The following is a 12,198-nucleotide window of genomic DNA, read 5'->3' as shown; positions in this document are numbered from 1 at the left end:
ACCGAGCCATCGTTTGCATGTCAGCTTGAACCGAATGAGAGATTCGGTTGGGATCCTACAAAGTATATATTTTCCTCAACTAAATCATTAGGCAGCGATGGATGATCTGATGAAGAAGAAGTCATTGGAGGTTTAGGGCACCAAGAGATTTAGTGTTCCACTCAAAAAGCAAAGTTGGTGAAAAGGAATGTTAAATTTAGGGCACACCAGTTAAAAATTTTCCTCGTGAGTATTTTTTATTTGTGTTTGTTTAAGATATAAAAGAAAATAAAAATGCAAAACAAAATTGGTCGTAAAAAGAAAAAATAAAAAAAGATCGGGAAAGCAGAATCCCTAATTCACAACGACACAGGAGCAAGATGATGAAGCAAATGCAAAAGACTTGGCGAAGGTAAAGCAACAAAATTGTTCCTTTGATCTGGATTCTCTCTCTCTCCCGTTTCGTTGATATTGATTAACCCTGTCTCTGTATCGTCGTGATCTGTAGTATTTTGGAAGAGCGTTTTCAACCGTCGCCTCTTCCACCATGTCCTCAAGCGTCAAGCATGCGTTGAAAGAGCAGACAATATATATATTGGGTCAATTTCAACCAACAGCGAACAAGGGATTAGAAAAACAGACATAATCTCTCAGAAACACAGACAATAACATCTCTCTCAATTACCTTAGCGACGGTGTTAGCTAGGAATCGCATCATCTTCAAAAGAGATTTTTTTGTTTTGTTTTACTCCTCGTCGAATTTGGGGGAAATCAATCCAAGGGTTATTCAGTAGGGATTTTCGTCGATTGATCAACTTGGGCCTGTTTTGTATTCCCAGTATGAATTTTTTGCAAAAAAAAAAAATTGATTTAAATCTATAGCAATAATTTATAGAGATAATTAGAAATTTAGGACAATTTCCCAAACCATTTGTCCTTTTAGGATTTATTTTCTTAGACATTGTCCCTCTAATATTTACTTTTATTAAAATCCAAAATTACCTTTAAAATTTCATTCTAGTATTTTTTTAAAAACATTTTGATATTCATCTTAAACATAAAACAATTAAAAAATACAAAAAAATCAACAAAAGATAAAGAAAAATTCTCGTCTCCACAACAACAAAAGAAACAGCAAAAAATATTCCAATTACTTTGTTTTATGAAGACACATGTCACACATCAGAAGTTTGGCTCTCTTTGAAGGAGTTTCCACCTATGGATCAATCTCAAATTTAGACATCAGATACATAAATGGACTAGCTTTCATTTGAAAGTGGTTTAGGGTAATTCTAATGGTGCGACCAAAAATTATGCCAATTTTCGTGAAAACAATCCAACTTGGCGAGCAAATGAAGCAAGTGCAGAAAAAGAAAAAAAAAAAAAGACAAGAGGTCTCAAACTCGGAGGTTTGAGTTAATGGAAAGCCATAAAAATCCATTGTTGCTCAGCACATTATTCGATTTTATTATAACGATTTTAATACTTAATCTCAATATTAGAAAAATATTTTAAAATTTTCAAAAAAGAAAAGTGAATATTGGATGGATAAGCACATGAATCCTAGATTTTCTCAGATTCTGTAACGATTTACTAGAATACATATTCTATATTACATAGAACAAAAAAAGATTGCTAGAATTCACATTCTATTAAAATGTGAAATGTAGTAAAAAATGTAGAACATGTATTCTAGTAGTTGTAGAACTCTAAAGAGTTTGTAGAATATATATTCTATACGATTAACAGAATGAAGAAGAACATGTAGAATACCAATTCTAGGTTTCGTAGATTGTAGAGAAATATGTAGAAAACTTATTCTAAAAAATCGTAGAATGTAGAATACGTCTTCTATATGTTGTGGAAAATAATTTTTAAAATTTTAAAACTTTCCATAATTGATTTTTGGTAATTAAGTTATTTCCATTTTTGGTATTTTCGATTTTTTTTAAAAAATAAAACATTAAATTCAAATTTCTTAAATTAAATTTCAACATTAATTAAAGCGTACTTAAATTTAAAATTGACAAAAGTCTAAAAAGTCTTATGAGGACAATTGTATGCAAAATGTGTCTTAAATTTACAATTTTCCCTAATTTATATAGAACTAAAAATTCAATTGGCAATTTTGTTGGTGACCTGGAAACAAAACTTGATAATTAAAAAATTCACCAAAAGAAATAATTACGCAACCAAAAAAAAAAAAAGAAAAACGAAAAAAAAAGAATGTCATTCCATAAATAGAGTCAAGTCATTGCTCAGCCTCGCTTCCGCCGTCGCGTTGCCGTAGTCGTAGAGATGACCACCGCTGAGTTAAATCCATTGCCGTCTCGCTCCGTTTTTCTCGGTGTCGACGTTGGCACCGGAAGCGCCCGAGCCGGTGATCCTTCTCTTCTTTATCGTCAATTTTTGAAAAATGTGTGGCTCTTAGATGCGTGAAAATGATATCGTTTCTTGTGTGTGGATTTTATTTTGATCATTGATTTCGAAATTCGACCTTTATAAATTGTCAACATTTTAAATCTCTAATCTTTCTTCTCTGGCTCATACCGTTTTGTAACTTCATCATCGCGCGTGCTCTTACTTTAAAGGCAGAGAGATTTGGTTTTGCCTTGTTGGGTTATGAATATGGACACTTTGGGGTTTGTAACTTGAATTGATTTACTGATATGCAGGTTTGTTCGATGAAGATGGAAAGCTTCTAGGCTCTTCTAGTAGCCCAATACAAATTTGGAAGGATGGAGACTGTGTCGAGGTAGTATTTTGGATTAAGAGACCCAACATTTCATGAATTTTCAAAGTTTTCATGACGACTTACTAGTTAGGAGATTAACCCCAAATTTGATAACTTTATTTGGAACAGCAATCTTCAACCGATATTTGGCATGCAGTTTGTGCAGCCGTGAAGTCTGCTTGCTCTCTTGCAAATGTTTCGGAAGTAGAAGTGAAAGGAATAGGCTTTGCTGCCACTTGCTCTCTCGGTTTGTACCATCTGCTTATGACTCTTTTGTGCTTGATGCTTCCTTTTGTTTTTGTGGCTGAAGAAGAAGAGAAGCTTATAAACGGTAACATTGTTGTTGTTTGCAGTGGCGGTCGATGCTGAGGGATCCCCTGTTACAGTGTCTTGGAGTGGTGATTCAAGGAGAAACATTATTGTATGGATGGACCATAGAGCTGTAAAGCAGGCAGAGAGAATCAACTCATATAATTCTCCAGTCTTGCAGTACTGTGGTGGCGGTGTTTCTCCAGAAATGGAGCCACCAAAAGTATGTACAAGTTTCTCGTAAGGGTGGATGAAGTTAGTTTCTTTCTACTTGTTTGAGCATGATGGGAAAAAAAACTCTGCTTTTGCAGCTTCTATGGGTGAAAGAAAATCTACAGGAGTCTTGGTCAATGGTGTATAAGTGGATGGACTTGAGTGATTGGCTGTCTTATAGGTACCTCCAAGCCTTTTGCTCTTAACCTTTTTTGGGCCTCGTTGAGAAAGTTGTCTTTGCATCCCCTGAGTCATTTTGTTTCCTCCTAGAGCTACTGGAGATGATACCCGTAGTTTGTGCACTACAGTATGTAAATGGGCGTATCTTGGTCATGCACATATGCACCAGATGACTGAGAAGGCTTCTCGTGATATGGAAGCGTGTGGATGGGATGATGAGTTCTGGGAAGAGATTGGCTTAGGCGATTTGGTAGATGGTCACCATGCTAAGATCGGTATGCAGATTTTCTTCGTTTGCTTTAGTTGTTAGAAGTTCTCTAAGAGGAATTCGTACTTTTACTTGGTAACGATGCTATTTCTTTTGTTAATTAGGACGAAGTGTAGCCTTTCCTGGACATCCACTGGGTAATGGTCTAACCGCAACAGCTGCTAAGGCAAGTTCTCTCTACTGAGCAAGCAAGCACTTTATATTTGTTCTGTGGGGCTTGGAGCATGCTTACTTCTTAGGGTCTATATTTTCATTCCGTTATAAATTTCCTTTTTAATCCTATTGTCTTTTCGTAAATTCTCAGGAATTGGGACTGTTGGCTGGAACTCCTGTCGGAACTTCGCTCATTGATGCTCATGCTGGTGGTGTAGGGGTCATGGAAAGTAAATTAGATTCAGACTCGGTGGCAAAAGGTATGCTTTTTGCTATCAATATTCGAGCAGAAGATGATACTTTTAGTCTCTAAGAATTTGGCCTTTTCAGAGTCAGAAGTTGATACCTTATGCACTCGTATGGTTTTGGTATGTGGCACATCAACTTGCCATATGGCTGTTTCCCGTGAAAAGCTTTTTATTCCTGGCGTGTGGGGGCCTTTCTGGTCAGGTACATACACATTTGATCTCTATCCTTTTTCTTGGAAGTAGTAAATAAATCTCAATGAAGCTTTGTTTCTTAAAAAATAACAATTATTGTAGCTATGGTTCCGGAGTATTGGCTTACAGAAGGAGGACAGAGTGCAACTGGAGCTTTACTTGATCACATAATCGAAAATCATGTTGCTTCTCCCCGTCTTGCAAATCATGCTGCTTCCCAGAGTATCATCAAATCTTCCACATTTTTTTTCCTTCTCTTTTCACTTCTGTTGAGAAAAACATTAGCTGAAATGCTATTGTCTCGGTCTCTCGCAGAAGTTTCTGTGTTTGAGCTGCTGAACAACATTCTAAAATCGATGGTGCAAGATTCGAGTTCTCCATTTGTAGATGCACTTACCTCAGAAATGCATATCCTTCCCGACTTTCACGGAAACAGGTGAATGCGAAAATAGAAAGTTATTGCTCTGTAAATTCCCCATGTTTTGAGTTATTAATCTCAGATATGTGTTACAGATCTCCCGTTGCAGACCCAAATTCAAAAGGAGTGGTATTCGGAATGACTCTTGATACATCCGAGAAGCAGCTGGCTCTTTTATACCTTGCCACAGTACAAGGAATTGCCTATGGTACACGTCATATTGTAGAGCATTGCAATGCCCATGGTCACAAAGTAAGTTTGCTTTGCCTTCCTTTCACACATTGTTCTGTAGAAATATTACAAGACATTAACGCTTGATTGATGTTAGATTGACACACTGCTTGCTTGTGGCGGCCTTTCAAAGAACCCATTGTTCATCCAAGAACATGCTGATATTGTTGGTATAGCACTAACCACACTCTTTGTTCCACTTCTTTTATAATCAATCACACACTCATTGGATTGGTATTATTGACTGGCAGGTTGTCCGATTATTCTTCCCCGAGAAAGCGAGTCTGTTCTTTTGGGAGCAGCAATTCTTGGAGCGGTTGCTGCCAAGAACTATCCAAGCCTCCATGATGCTATGAAAGCTTTGAACGCAGCTGGACAAGTATATTTGCTTATCTTAACTTCATTGCTTAGAGTAAACAAAATTCATCAGACTTTGATCATGTCATTTATGAGTCTTTTGCGATGGAAATTTTCAGGTGGTTCACCCATCATCAGACCCTAAGGTTAAGAAGTATCACGATGCCAAATACCGTATATTCCGTGACCTCTACGATCAGCAATTGTCTCACCGTTCCATCATCGCCGAAGCTCTTTCCTAGTGTTCCATCATCAACAGAATCTGTATAGTACTGTGCAACATTCGTCTTTCTTTTGATACTTGTATAATAATACAATTTGGCCTTTTGATTGCTTTTGTTGACAATAAGCATAGAAAAATAATGTTGCATATTTTCTTGTTTTGTTTTTTTCCTCGTCATTTTTAACAACCCGCAAAGTAGCTAGTGTAAAAGATAACTAACACAGCACACTGTTAAAAGAAATTCAAAACATATTTCGTTATCCCCACTCTTACACTGTTAATATGACAACGATATAGAAAGAGAAGGAGCCTTGTAGTCTAGATTTCTACTTGAGATTGCTTCCTATTTACCATAATTTTATTTTTGTGGTGAATAATATTATTGTATTTCTTGTCTTATATTATTACTGTATATAAAATGTCAAATGGTGTAATAGTAAATCAAAATATTGCTGGCTGACTTAGTTGTTCCCCCAAAAAAAAAAAACGGTTATCGTTTATGTGAATATTATTAAGGAAAAGTAATTTACTATAAATCTTCTTGCCTCCAAGACTTTGTGGGGGTGGGCAGTCTACATTATAATTTTAAAATATATCTACCTACTATGCATAAAATATACCTTAAGCACATATAAACCACTATAATAAATGCTAGTTTATTCACAAAAAACTAAGAATTCAAAACAAATTCAAATGTGGCTATCATAATCGAACATGTATACCACTAATCATAGAGTTGACAATTTCTTCCCTAAAACCCTCTTATACTATAAACAAATACATAATTAAACATTTCTTAAGAACAAAATTCTCTTCACGATTCCAAGCTTATATAAAACCAAAGCAAATACCATTAGTTCAAGCTTCACCAGCAATGGCTCCTCCTAAACACATTAATGTCGTTTGTGTAGCAATCGCTGCTCTCATACTACTTGTAACATGTTGTCATTGTGCAAACTACCAACAACAATTCATGGGTCCACAAAATGCAGTGAGAGCTCGTTTAAGGCTAAAACCGCTAAAGTGGGACCCAAAACTAGCCCGTTACGCGAAATGGTGGGCCAACCAGAGACGACGAGACTGCGAGTTGATCCATTCGAATGGACCATACGGTGAGAATCTATTCTGGGGCTCAGGCAGAAGATGGAGCCCTGTTCAAGCCGCCAATGGATGGTTGTCGGAAGGAAGGAGTTATAACTATTACTCTAACTCGTGCAGAGCCGAGATGTGTGGCCATTACACACAAATTGTGTGGAGGAGCACACAGAGGATTGGCTGTGCTCACGTGATCTGCAATGGCGGACGTGGCGTGTTCTTGACTTGCAATTACGATCCACCGGGGAATTATCTTGGTAGGAGGCCTTATTGAGTATTTATCGAGTTTGATCCATTTGTATATCTCAAAAAACCCATGGCAAAAGAGGTTGTTCTTGCGTTTTAACTCTTTTCTTTTTTTTTGTATACAATGTATTATTTTATTGGTTCAACGTGCGATCGGGAAAATCACACACCAGCGTTTTCTTCTTATATGTATGTGTTTCTGTGAGGGCATCCATTTCTTTTTGGTTAATAAGACTAACATAAATTATACAATCTCAGATTTTGGATCATATAAGTCACTGTTAACTAAAATCATAAAAAAAAAATTAACTTTCTTGCATAGTTGTGAAAAGAGACAGTCAGGACTTTTCTGAAGATAAATGTTTTTTCACCCAAACAAAAACAATAAATTCAACCGTGTTTCAAACAACTCTTAGACACCTACGGAGAAATCTACAAGATCCAGAATGGGAGAGCTCTCACAGCAGCAGTCATTGGGACAGAGATCACTTGCCCCTGTAACAACATAAAGAAGAGTAGTGTTTCATTTTCTTGTTAACGTAAAGATGCAATCTCATTGAAAATCTCATGATGCCACTTACGTGTTCATCATCAGAGTTATGTTGTCTCCTTTAAGCAAAATCCTTCCTGAAACCCCGTATTTGCGCGAGTTAGAACCAACCATTACGGGAAATAAAAAAAATGTGAACAAGTCTTGTATAAGATAGAGATTTTGAAGATTCTCAAATAACTCACCAAGTTGTTTTCTAGTATTCTTTTTGATGCTCACTTCCTCAGCCTCATCCAGCACCAAATTCATGTACTCATCAAAACCCTGCACAAGAGGAGAAGTCAAAATAATGAAACATTCAAAGTCAACTAAACAATGCATGATTGAACCAAAGAGAACCAAGACGTGACATTGATAAAGTCTCAAGCTTCATTTAAGAAAGGAACCATCTCCGTTATCACCTCAAGAAATAAATCTTAGCAACGCAATCACAGTCTCTTAAGCTAGACACAGCCCAAAGAATCAAACTAATTGCTTTTCTAATTCAGTCTCTTGTTACAATCAAACATGGAACTAACACTAACACAAATTCCAAATGTTAGATTTCTCCTAAAAAAGGCCCTAGCTTCACATCAGTGATGTAACTAAATCTCTTCTCAGGTAAACACTCGAATGCAAATTCTCTACTTTAGCCCCATCAACAAAGCCAGAAACTTCAAGAAAAAGAACAAAGGATGAAATGAGACTTACAGTAATTCTTCCCTCGATCCTCAAGTCTTTCTGCTCAAAAAGCCAAATCTGGATCCGAGCTTTCTGCAAGCATAAACAGGATACCATTCAGAACCAGATTATACAAGTTGTCGTCACTGATTGCTTAATACATAACGAGTGGCAAAAACTAGAGAGTAATCGAAAAACTTACACTTTGGAGAAACCTGAAAATCAGATTCTGAAATCCAACACGAAGCCATCGAGATACAAAGCAAGAAACCAAAAAAAAATGTAAAGAGTCAGTAAACGAAATAGAGAGAGTTTTAGAAACAAGGAATCGAGAAAGGGAATCGAGAAGATTACAATAGGCTGGGTCATAATCCTCTGAACTTTGGTGCTCGCCATGGTTGCAAGTGTTCTTCGGAGCTCGAAACGGTGAAGAAGATTTCTTCAATAAACCCTAAAAGATCTTCTGAATTCGGTTTTATGATTTTTGCTCTTCCTCGCGAGAACAAATTTTCTCAGTTTTGGATTCTTTCTATAAATTTTGCTTTGTCCATCCTCAAAAATCTACACTTTTCTAATTTTCTCCCCACTCAAAGTTTAACTTACCTATTAGACCCAATACTATCCTCAGACAATGATAATTGTTTTGTCAAAAATTAGAGGACTCATAAATTGAGACATCGAATCTACAAAATTGATTCTACACTTTCAAATAATTGAAACTTCATCAATAGATTACAACAACTTTTTTGTAAATACACAAAGTAAATTCTTCATCAGTACTAACACACAACAGCAGCAGACAGAGATCACTACTTTAACTAAATAGATCGATCAGAAATACAAAAAGAACCAGCCTTTTCTCTTCTTCTTTTTTTTTTTTCCTTCTACATCAGATCATTCACCGTTGATCATTAACGATTGAAAAGGAACCTTCTTGATCTCCACGAAAGTCGAATAATCAGTTTTCATCGGTTGCTTCCATGGCTCACCATCCATTTGCAAGAACGCATCTTTCCAGTCTCCTCCTCTTAGTTCAAATCTAACCGCAGCCGCCTGAATTAATAAACGGTTAAGATAAAACCGAGACTAAACCGGTTCTATAGGTACATGGCGGGTGTTTTCTTTACCTGAGCAATGTGCTTAGCCGAGATTAGCTCAGCCATTACAAATGACGCATGCCAGCCTTGCTTCAAACCAAAAATCTCTATCAGTCCATCATCACAATGCGCCTCCACAAATCCTCTCTGTTGAAAAGAGAAACAGAAATCCAATTTGTTTAAATCTTGAAAAAGAAAGCCAAGAAGCAAGAAGATTAGTGTAGTGAATACAAAACATTACCTTCTCTAGATAGTTTGGTTTTAGATTACCCCATGGATGTCTTCCACTTCCATAGTTATGAAGATTCAATGCCACAATCGATCTCACGCTATTATTATAGAAAACCAAAACAGAATAAAATGAAGCCTTTTTTTTGTTTTTTAACTGATGATGATGGGATTAGAGTTTTGTACCTTTTAGGGATCAAGATCTCTTCCCATTCGGAGCAATTTGCCTTTTTAATGTGGATTTTCATTATGTTTCTTAGTCCCCTACAAATTCATCTTACCACAACATGTCAACACAACAAGAGATAAAATATGAGTAAACCCCAAAAATCTTCACTGCAAAATACTAACCTTAAACCCGGATTGCTGACACAAGGCGTGCAAAACCAACCCTGAGTGCAACTGTAACTTGAATAAATAATCTGCAATGTGATTCATAATCTCATTACAATTTACAACCTAAAAAAAAACAGTTAATTAGTGCAACATGGACAAGAATGAAGATTCAAGTTTTTAAAACCTTATTAGTAAAAGGGCCTTGAGCTAGATACGGTTTCTCATTACGAAGATTGTGGAATCCATATGCAACTTGAGCATCCATACCTTTGACAACACAAGAAAATCATTACCTCGAATGTGTACAAACACTTGCTAAGGCTATTGAAAAAATAAAAGAGAGTAAGTTAGTTGATTCAAAAACCTATGCTAAAGTAGTTGTAGAACACTCCTTCATAAGACTTTGCTTTAGGAGGCACATCACCTTCAGCATCCAAAGCCTGATCAAGTGCAGTTTCCTCTGAAGGCTTCAGAGAATAAGGAGGATCAACGACTTCTCCAGATGGCATCGACAATACAATCTTCCAGCTGTCTAATCGAGCAACAGGACCCATTGTTGCTCGATGTAATGTTCTTTTCATTGCAGATCTCCAAGCAAAAGGGAATGAACCACCCTATAGAGAAAGAGAACAGTTTTTCAAAATCAGTAGCTAAAAGAATAAGAGAAGAAGAACATTTGCATATGACTCACCCAACTAAAGCTCCTAGAGAGGTCATTGCCTGTGCCGAGAGGGATAACTCCAACGGGAGGAATATGTGTTTTGCCATCTTTGTGAAGCTCACCGAGGCAACCAAGAACCCAACCAACTGTACCATCTCCACCTGCCACCTATCATCGTCATCGCCATTATTTCACAAATCCAATCCCTATTGATACAAATAGATGATGTTATCGCAAAATGTGCATATAGATATATTTCTCACCATAATGCGCATTCTTTCTCTGCATTCTCTTGCACATTCATCTCCTTTAGCTGCAATTGTCTCTAAACACGCCAAACCATACCGTACAAATTCATGGGGCTTCACTTCTGTGAGATCAAATACCTGTAATTATAGAAACACCATCAGCTCACAAAGCAAGTACAATTTTCAACAAAGCAAATAAATAAATAAAAACTTCACAAAAAGTCCAAGAAATAAAGTTTCCGCCTTTTCATGACAAAAAAAAAAAAAGCTAATACTTTTAAGTACCAAGAAACTTTTGACATCAGCTACTCGAAAGGAATCAGAATCTTTTAAGCCAAGAAAAGTGTTTTAAATTCCGTTAGCTAGAATCAGAGAAAAACAGAGGATTTGATCATGTCAGAACATTAAGAATGTTGTAGCTCTCAGATCCGATTCCTTAACTATTCAGCCTTATAAAAGATGTTTCTACTGTACACTAAACCCACATAGCTTCCACTTCTACCATAAACTTTGGATCAGAGTGATTCCATTCACAATCTAAAACAAATCTAGTGAAGTAGAAATGAAAGCAAACCCAAATCTAGAATTGAGATCCTCTCCAAATAAGAAATGATTTTTTTTTAAAAAAAAAAAAGGTATGAATGTAATTGCAAAACTGAAGTAATGTGTACTTTATAAGTTCCGGAATAATTTTTTTCCCCAAATTTCTGAAACAAAGATAAAAGAAATAAAAACAGTGACCTGTTCTTCGGTCATCAACTGTTGAAGCCTCTCTTTAAGAACAGGTCCATGACGACCTCCGCTTTTCGGGTTAATGAAGACAACCATCGGTGCATGAGGAGCTACATCCGCCGCGGCGCCGCCGGGAAGTAGCAAGTGGTCAGGAATCGCGGTGGAATCTTTCCGCTTGATGCAGTCTCGCATGGCGAGACGGAGATACTCAGGCATCGCTAGCCTCCGACGAAGCTCCTCTTTGTCTAGACCGACCCACCTGAGGTTAGCCAAACCGCATCCTCTCTTCGTCACCGCATCATCAGTCGTCGCCGACGGTCGCGCCGCCACGAAATTAGTCGTCGACGCTTCGCCGACAGACCTCGGCGTCTCCATATATATATCTCTCTCTCTCTCTCCTTTGTCTCCGGCGCTCGAAGAAAGAATGGCAGAATAATCGAAACTCGTCAAGAAACAGATTAAAGTTAAGAAATTTTGAAATGTGATCGGAGTTTAAAGACTTGAGTTTTGTTCCCGAGACAATTCAATAGAGTAATTAGATGACAGTTCGTTTTTGTTTTATTTCCCTTTTTTAAAGATTACTTTTTGAAGACAGAGCAAATCTGCGTGTGCATATTTATATGTGTAAGAGATTTTCCCGAAAAGTTTAGTTGTGACTTTTCTACATTTTACTGGGAAATTTACCGAGCTTGCCACTCATGAGTCTTTTATTTTTTCTTCTCCTGTGATCATTTTTGAATGAAAATTACTAGAGTCAAGGCAAGAAAGACCAAAGATCTTCTCTTTTTTTTCTTATGATTATTCCTTTTTTTTTACATCTAAAATTCATTCATTAAATTG

General features: G+C 36.8%; 4 protein-coding genes across 4 annotated transcripts; 2 read left to right on the top strand and 2 right to left on the bottom strand.

Moving 5' to 3' along the window:
* Nucleotides 1-2,277: 2,277 nt before the first annotated feature.
* Nucleotides 2,278-5,671, top strand: LOC18030655 (FGGY carbohydrate kinase domain-containing protein). The gene is made up of 15 exons (XM_006412659.2): nt 2,278-2,359; nt 2,655-2,734; nt 2,843-2,960; nt 3,067-3,245; nt 3,334-3,416; nt 3,506-3,690; nt 3,788-3,849; nt 3,988-4,096; nt 4,167-4,286; nt 4,379-4,498; nt 4,592-4,712; nt 4,790-4,946; nt 5,023-5,095; nt 5,177-5,304; nt 5,402-5,671. Exons 1-15 carry the CDS (start codon nt 2,278-2,280, stop codon nt 5,522-5,524), a joined length of 1,740 nt encoding a protein of 579 aa, XP_006412722.1. The 3' UTR covers nt 5,525-5,671.
* A 700-nt stretch (nt 5,672-6,371) lies between these two features.
* On the top strand, nt 6,372-6,874 carry LOC18031044 (pathogenesis-related protein PR-1). Its single transcript, XM_006412658.2, has one exon. It carries the CDS (start codon nt 6,380-6,382, stop codon nt 6,872-6,874), a length of 495 nt encoding a protein of 164 aa, XP_006412721.1. The 5' UTR covers nt 6,372-6,379.
* Nucleotides 6,875-7,127: 253 nt separating this feature from the next.
* On the bottom strand, nt 7,128-8,689 carry LOC18031043 (small nuclear ribonucleoprotein E). Its single transcript, XM_006412657.2, has 6 exons — nt 8,411-8,689; nt 8,259-8,285; nt 8,087-8,149; nt 7,582-7,660; nt 7,428-7,473; nt 7,128-7,341 (listed from the first exon to the last, which is right to left on the bottom strand). Exons 1-6 carry the CDS (start codon nt 8,450-8,452, stop codon nt 7,332-7,334), a joined length of 267 nt encoding a protein of 88 aa, XP_006412720.1. The 5' UTR covers nt 8,453-8,689; the 3' UTR covers nt 7,128-7,331.
* A 13-nt stretch (nt 8,690-8,702) lies between these two features.
* On the bottom strand, nt 8,703-11,919 carry LOC18031042 (diacylglycerol kinase 7). Its single transcript, XM_006412655.2, has 10 exons — nt 11,368-11,919; nt 10,642-10,764; nt 10,409-10,546; nt 10,082-10,331; nt 9,902-9,984; nt 9,733-9,803; nt 9,568-9,645; nt 9,395-9,482; nt 9,184-9,300; nt 8,703-9,109 (listed from the first exon to the last, which is right to left on the bottom strand). Exons 1-10 carry the CDS (start codon nt 11,731-11,733, stop codon nt 8,951-8,953), a joined length of 1,473 nt encoding a protein of 490 aa, XP_006412718.1. The 5' UTR covers nt 11,734-11,919; the 3' UTR covers nt 8,703-8,950.
* Between the last annotated feature and the right edge of the window lie 279 nt (nt 11,920-12,198).

Source organism: Eutrema salsugineum, unplaced genomic scaffold (assembly GCF_000478725.1).
Source record: "Eutrema salsugineum unplaced genomic scaffold, Eutsalg1_0 scaffold_1, whole genome shotgun sequence".
NCBI lineage: Eukaryota > Viridiplantae > Streptophyta > Magnoliopsida > Brassicales > Brassicaceae > Eutrema > Eutrema salsugineum.
This window is presented reverse-complemented; position numbering and strand designations above follow the sequence as displayed.

Coding starts and splice junctions, on each gene's coding strand:
- LOC18030655 (XM_006412659.2), top strand. CDS start 2,278: ATGACCACCGCTGAGTTAAATCCATTGCCGTCTCGCTCCGTTTTTCTC. Junction 2,360..2,654: donor CACCGGAAGCGCCCGAGCCG/GTGATCCTTCTC, acceptor ACTGATATGCAG/GTTTGTTCGATGAAGATGGA. Junction 3,417..3,505: donor AGTGATTGGCTGTCTTATAG/GTACCTCCAAGC, acceptor GTTTCCTCCTAG/AGCTACTGGAGATGATACCC.
- LOC18031044 (XM_006412658.2), top strand. CDS start 6,380: ATGGCTCCTCCTAAACACATTAATGTCGTTTGTGTAGCAATCGCTGCT.
- LOC18031043 (XM_006412657.2), bottom strand. CDS start 8,452: ATGGCGAGCACCAAAGTTCAGAGGATTATGACCCAGCCTATT. Junction 8,286..8,410: donor GGATTATGACCCAGCCTATT/GTAATCTTCTCG, acceptor GTTGGATTTCAG/AATCTGATTTTCAGGTTTCT. Junction 7,474..7,581: donor GAATACTAGAAAACAACTTG/GTGAGTTATTTG, acceptor ACGGGGTTTCAG/GAAGGATTTTGCTTAAAGGA.
- LOC18031042 (XM_006412655.2), bottom strand. CDS start 11,733: ATGGAGACGCCGAGGTCTGTCGGCGAAGCGTCGACGACTAATTTCGTG. Junction 9,646..9,732: donor GTCAGCAATCCGGGTTTAAG/GTTAGTATTTTG, acceptor ATGAATTTGTAG/GGGACTAAGAAACATAATGA. Junction 9,301..9,394: donor AACCAAACTATCTAGAGAAG/GTAATGTTTTGT, acceptor TCTTTTCAACAG/AGAGGATTTGTGGAGGCGCA.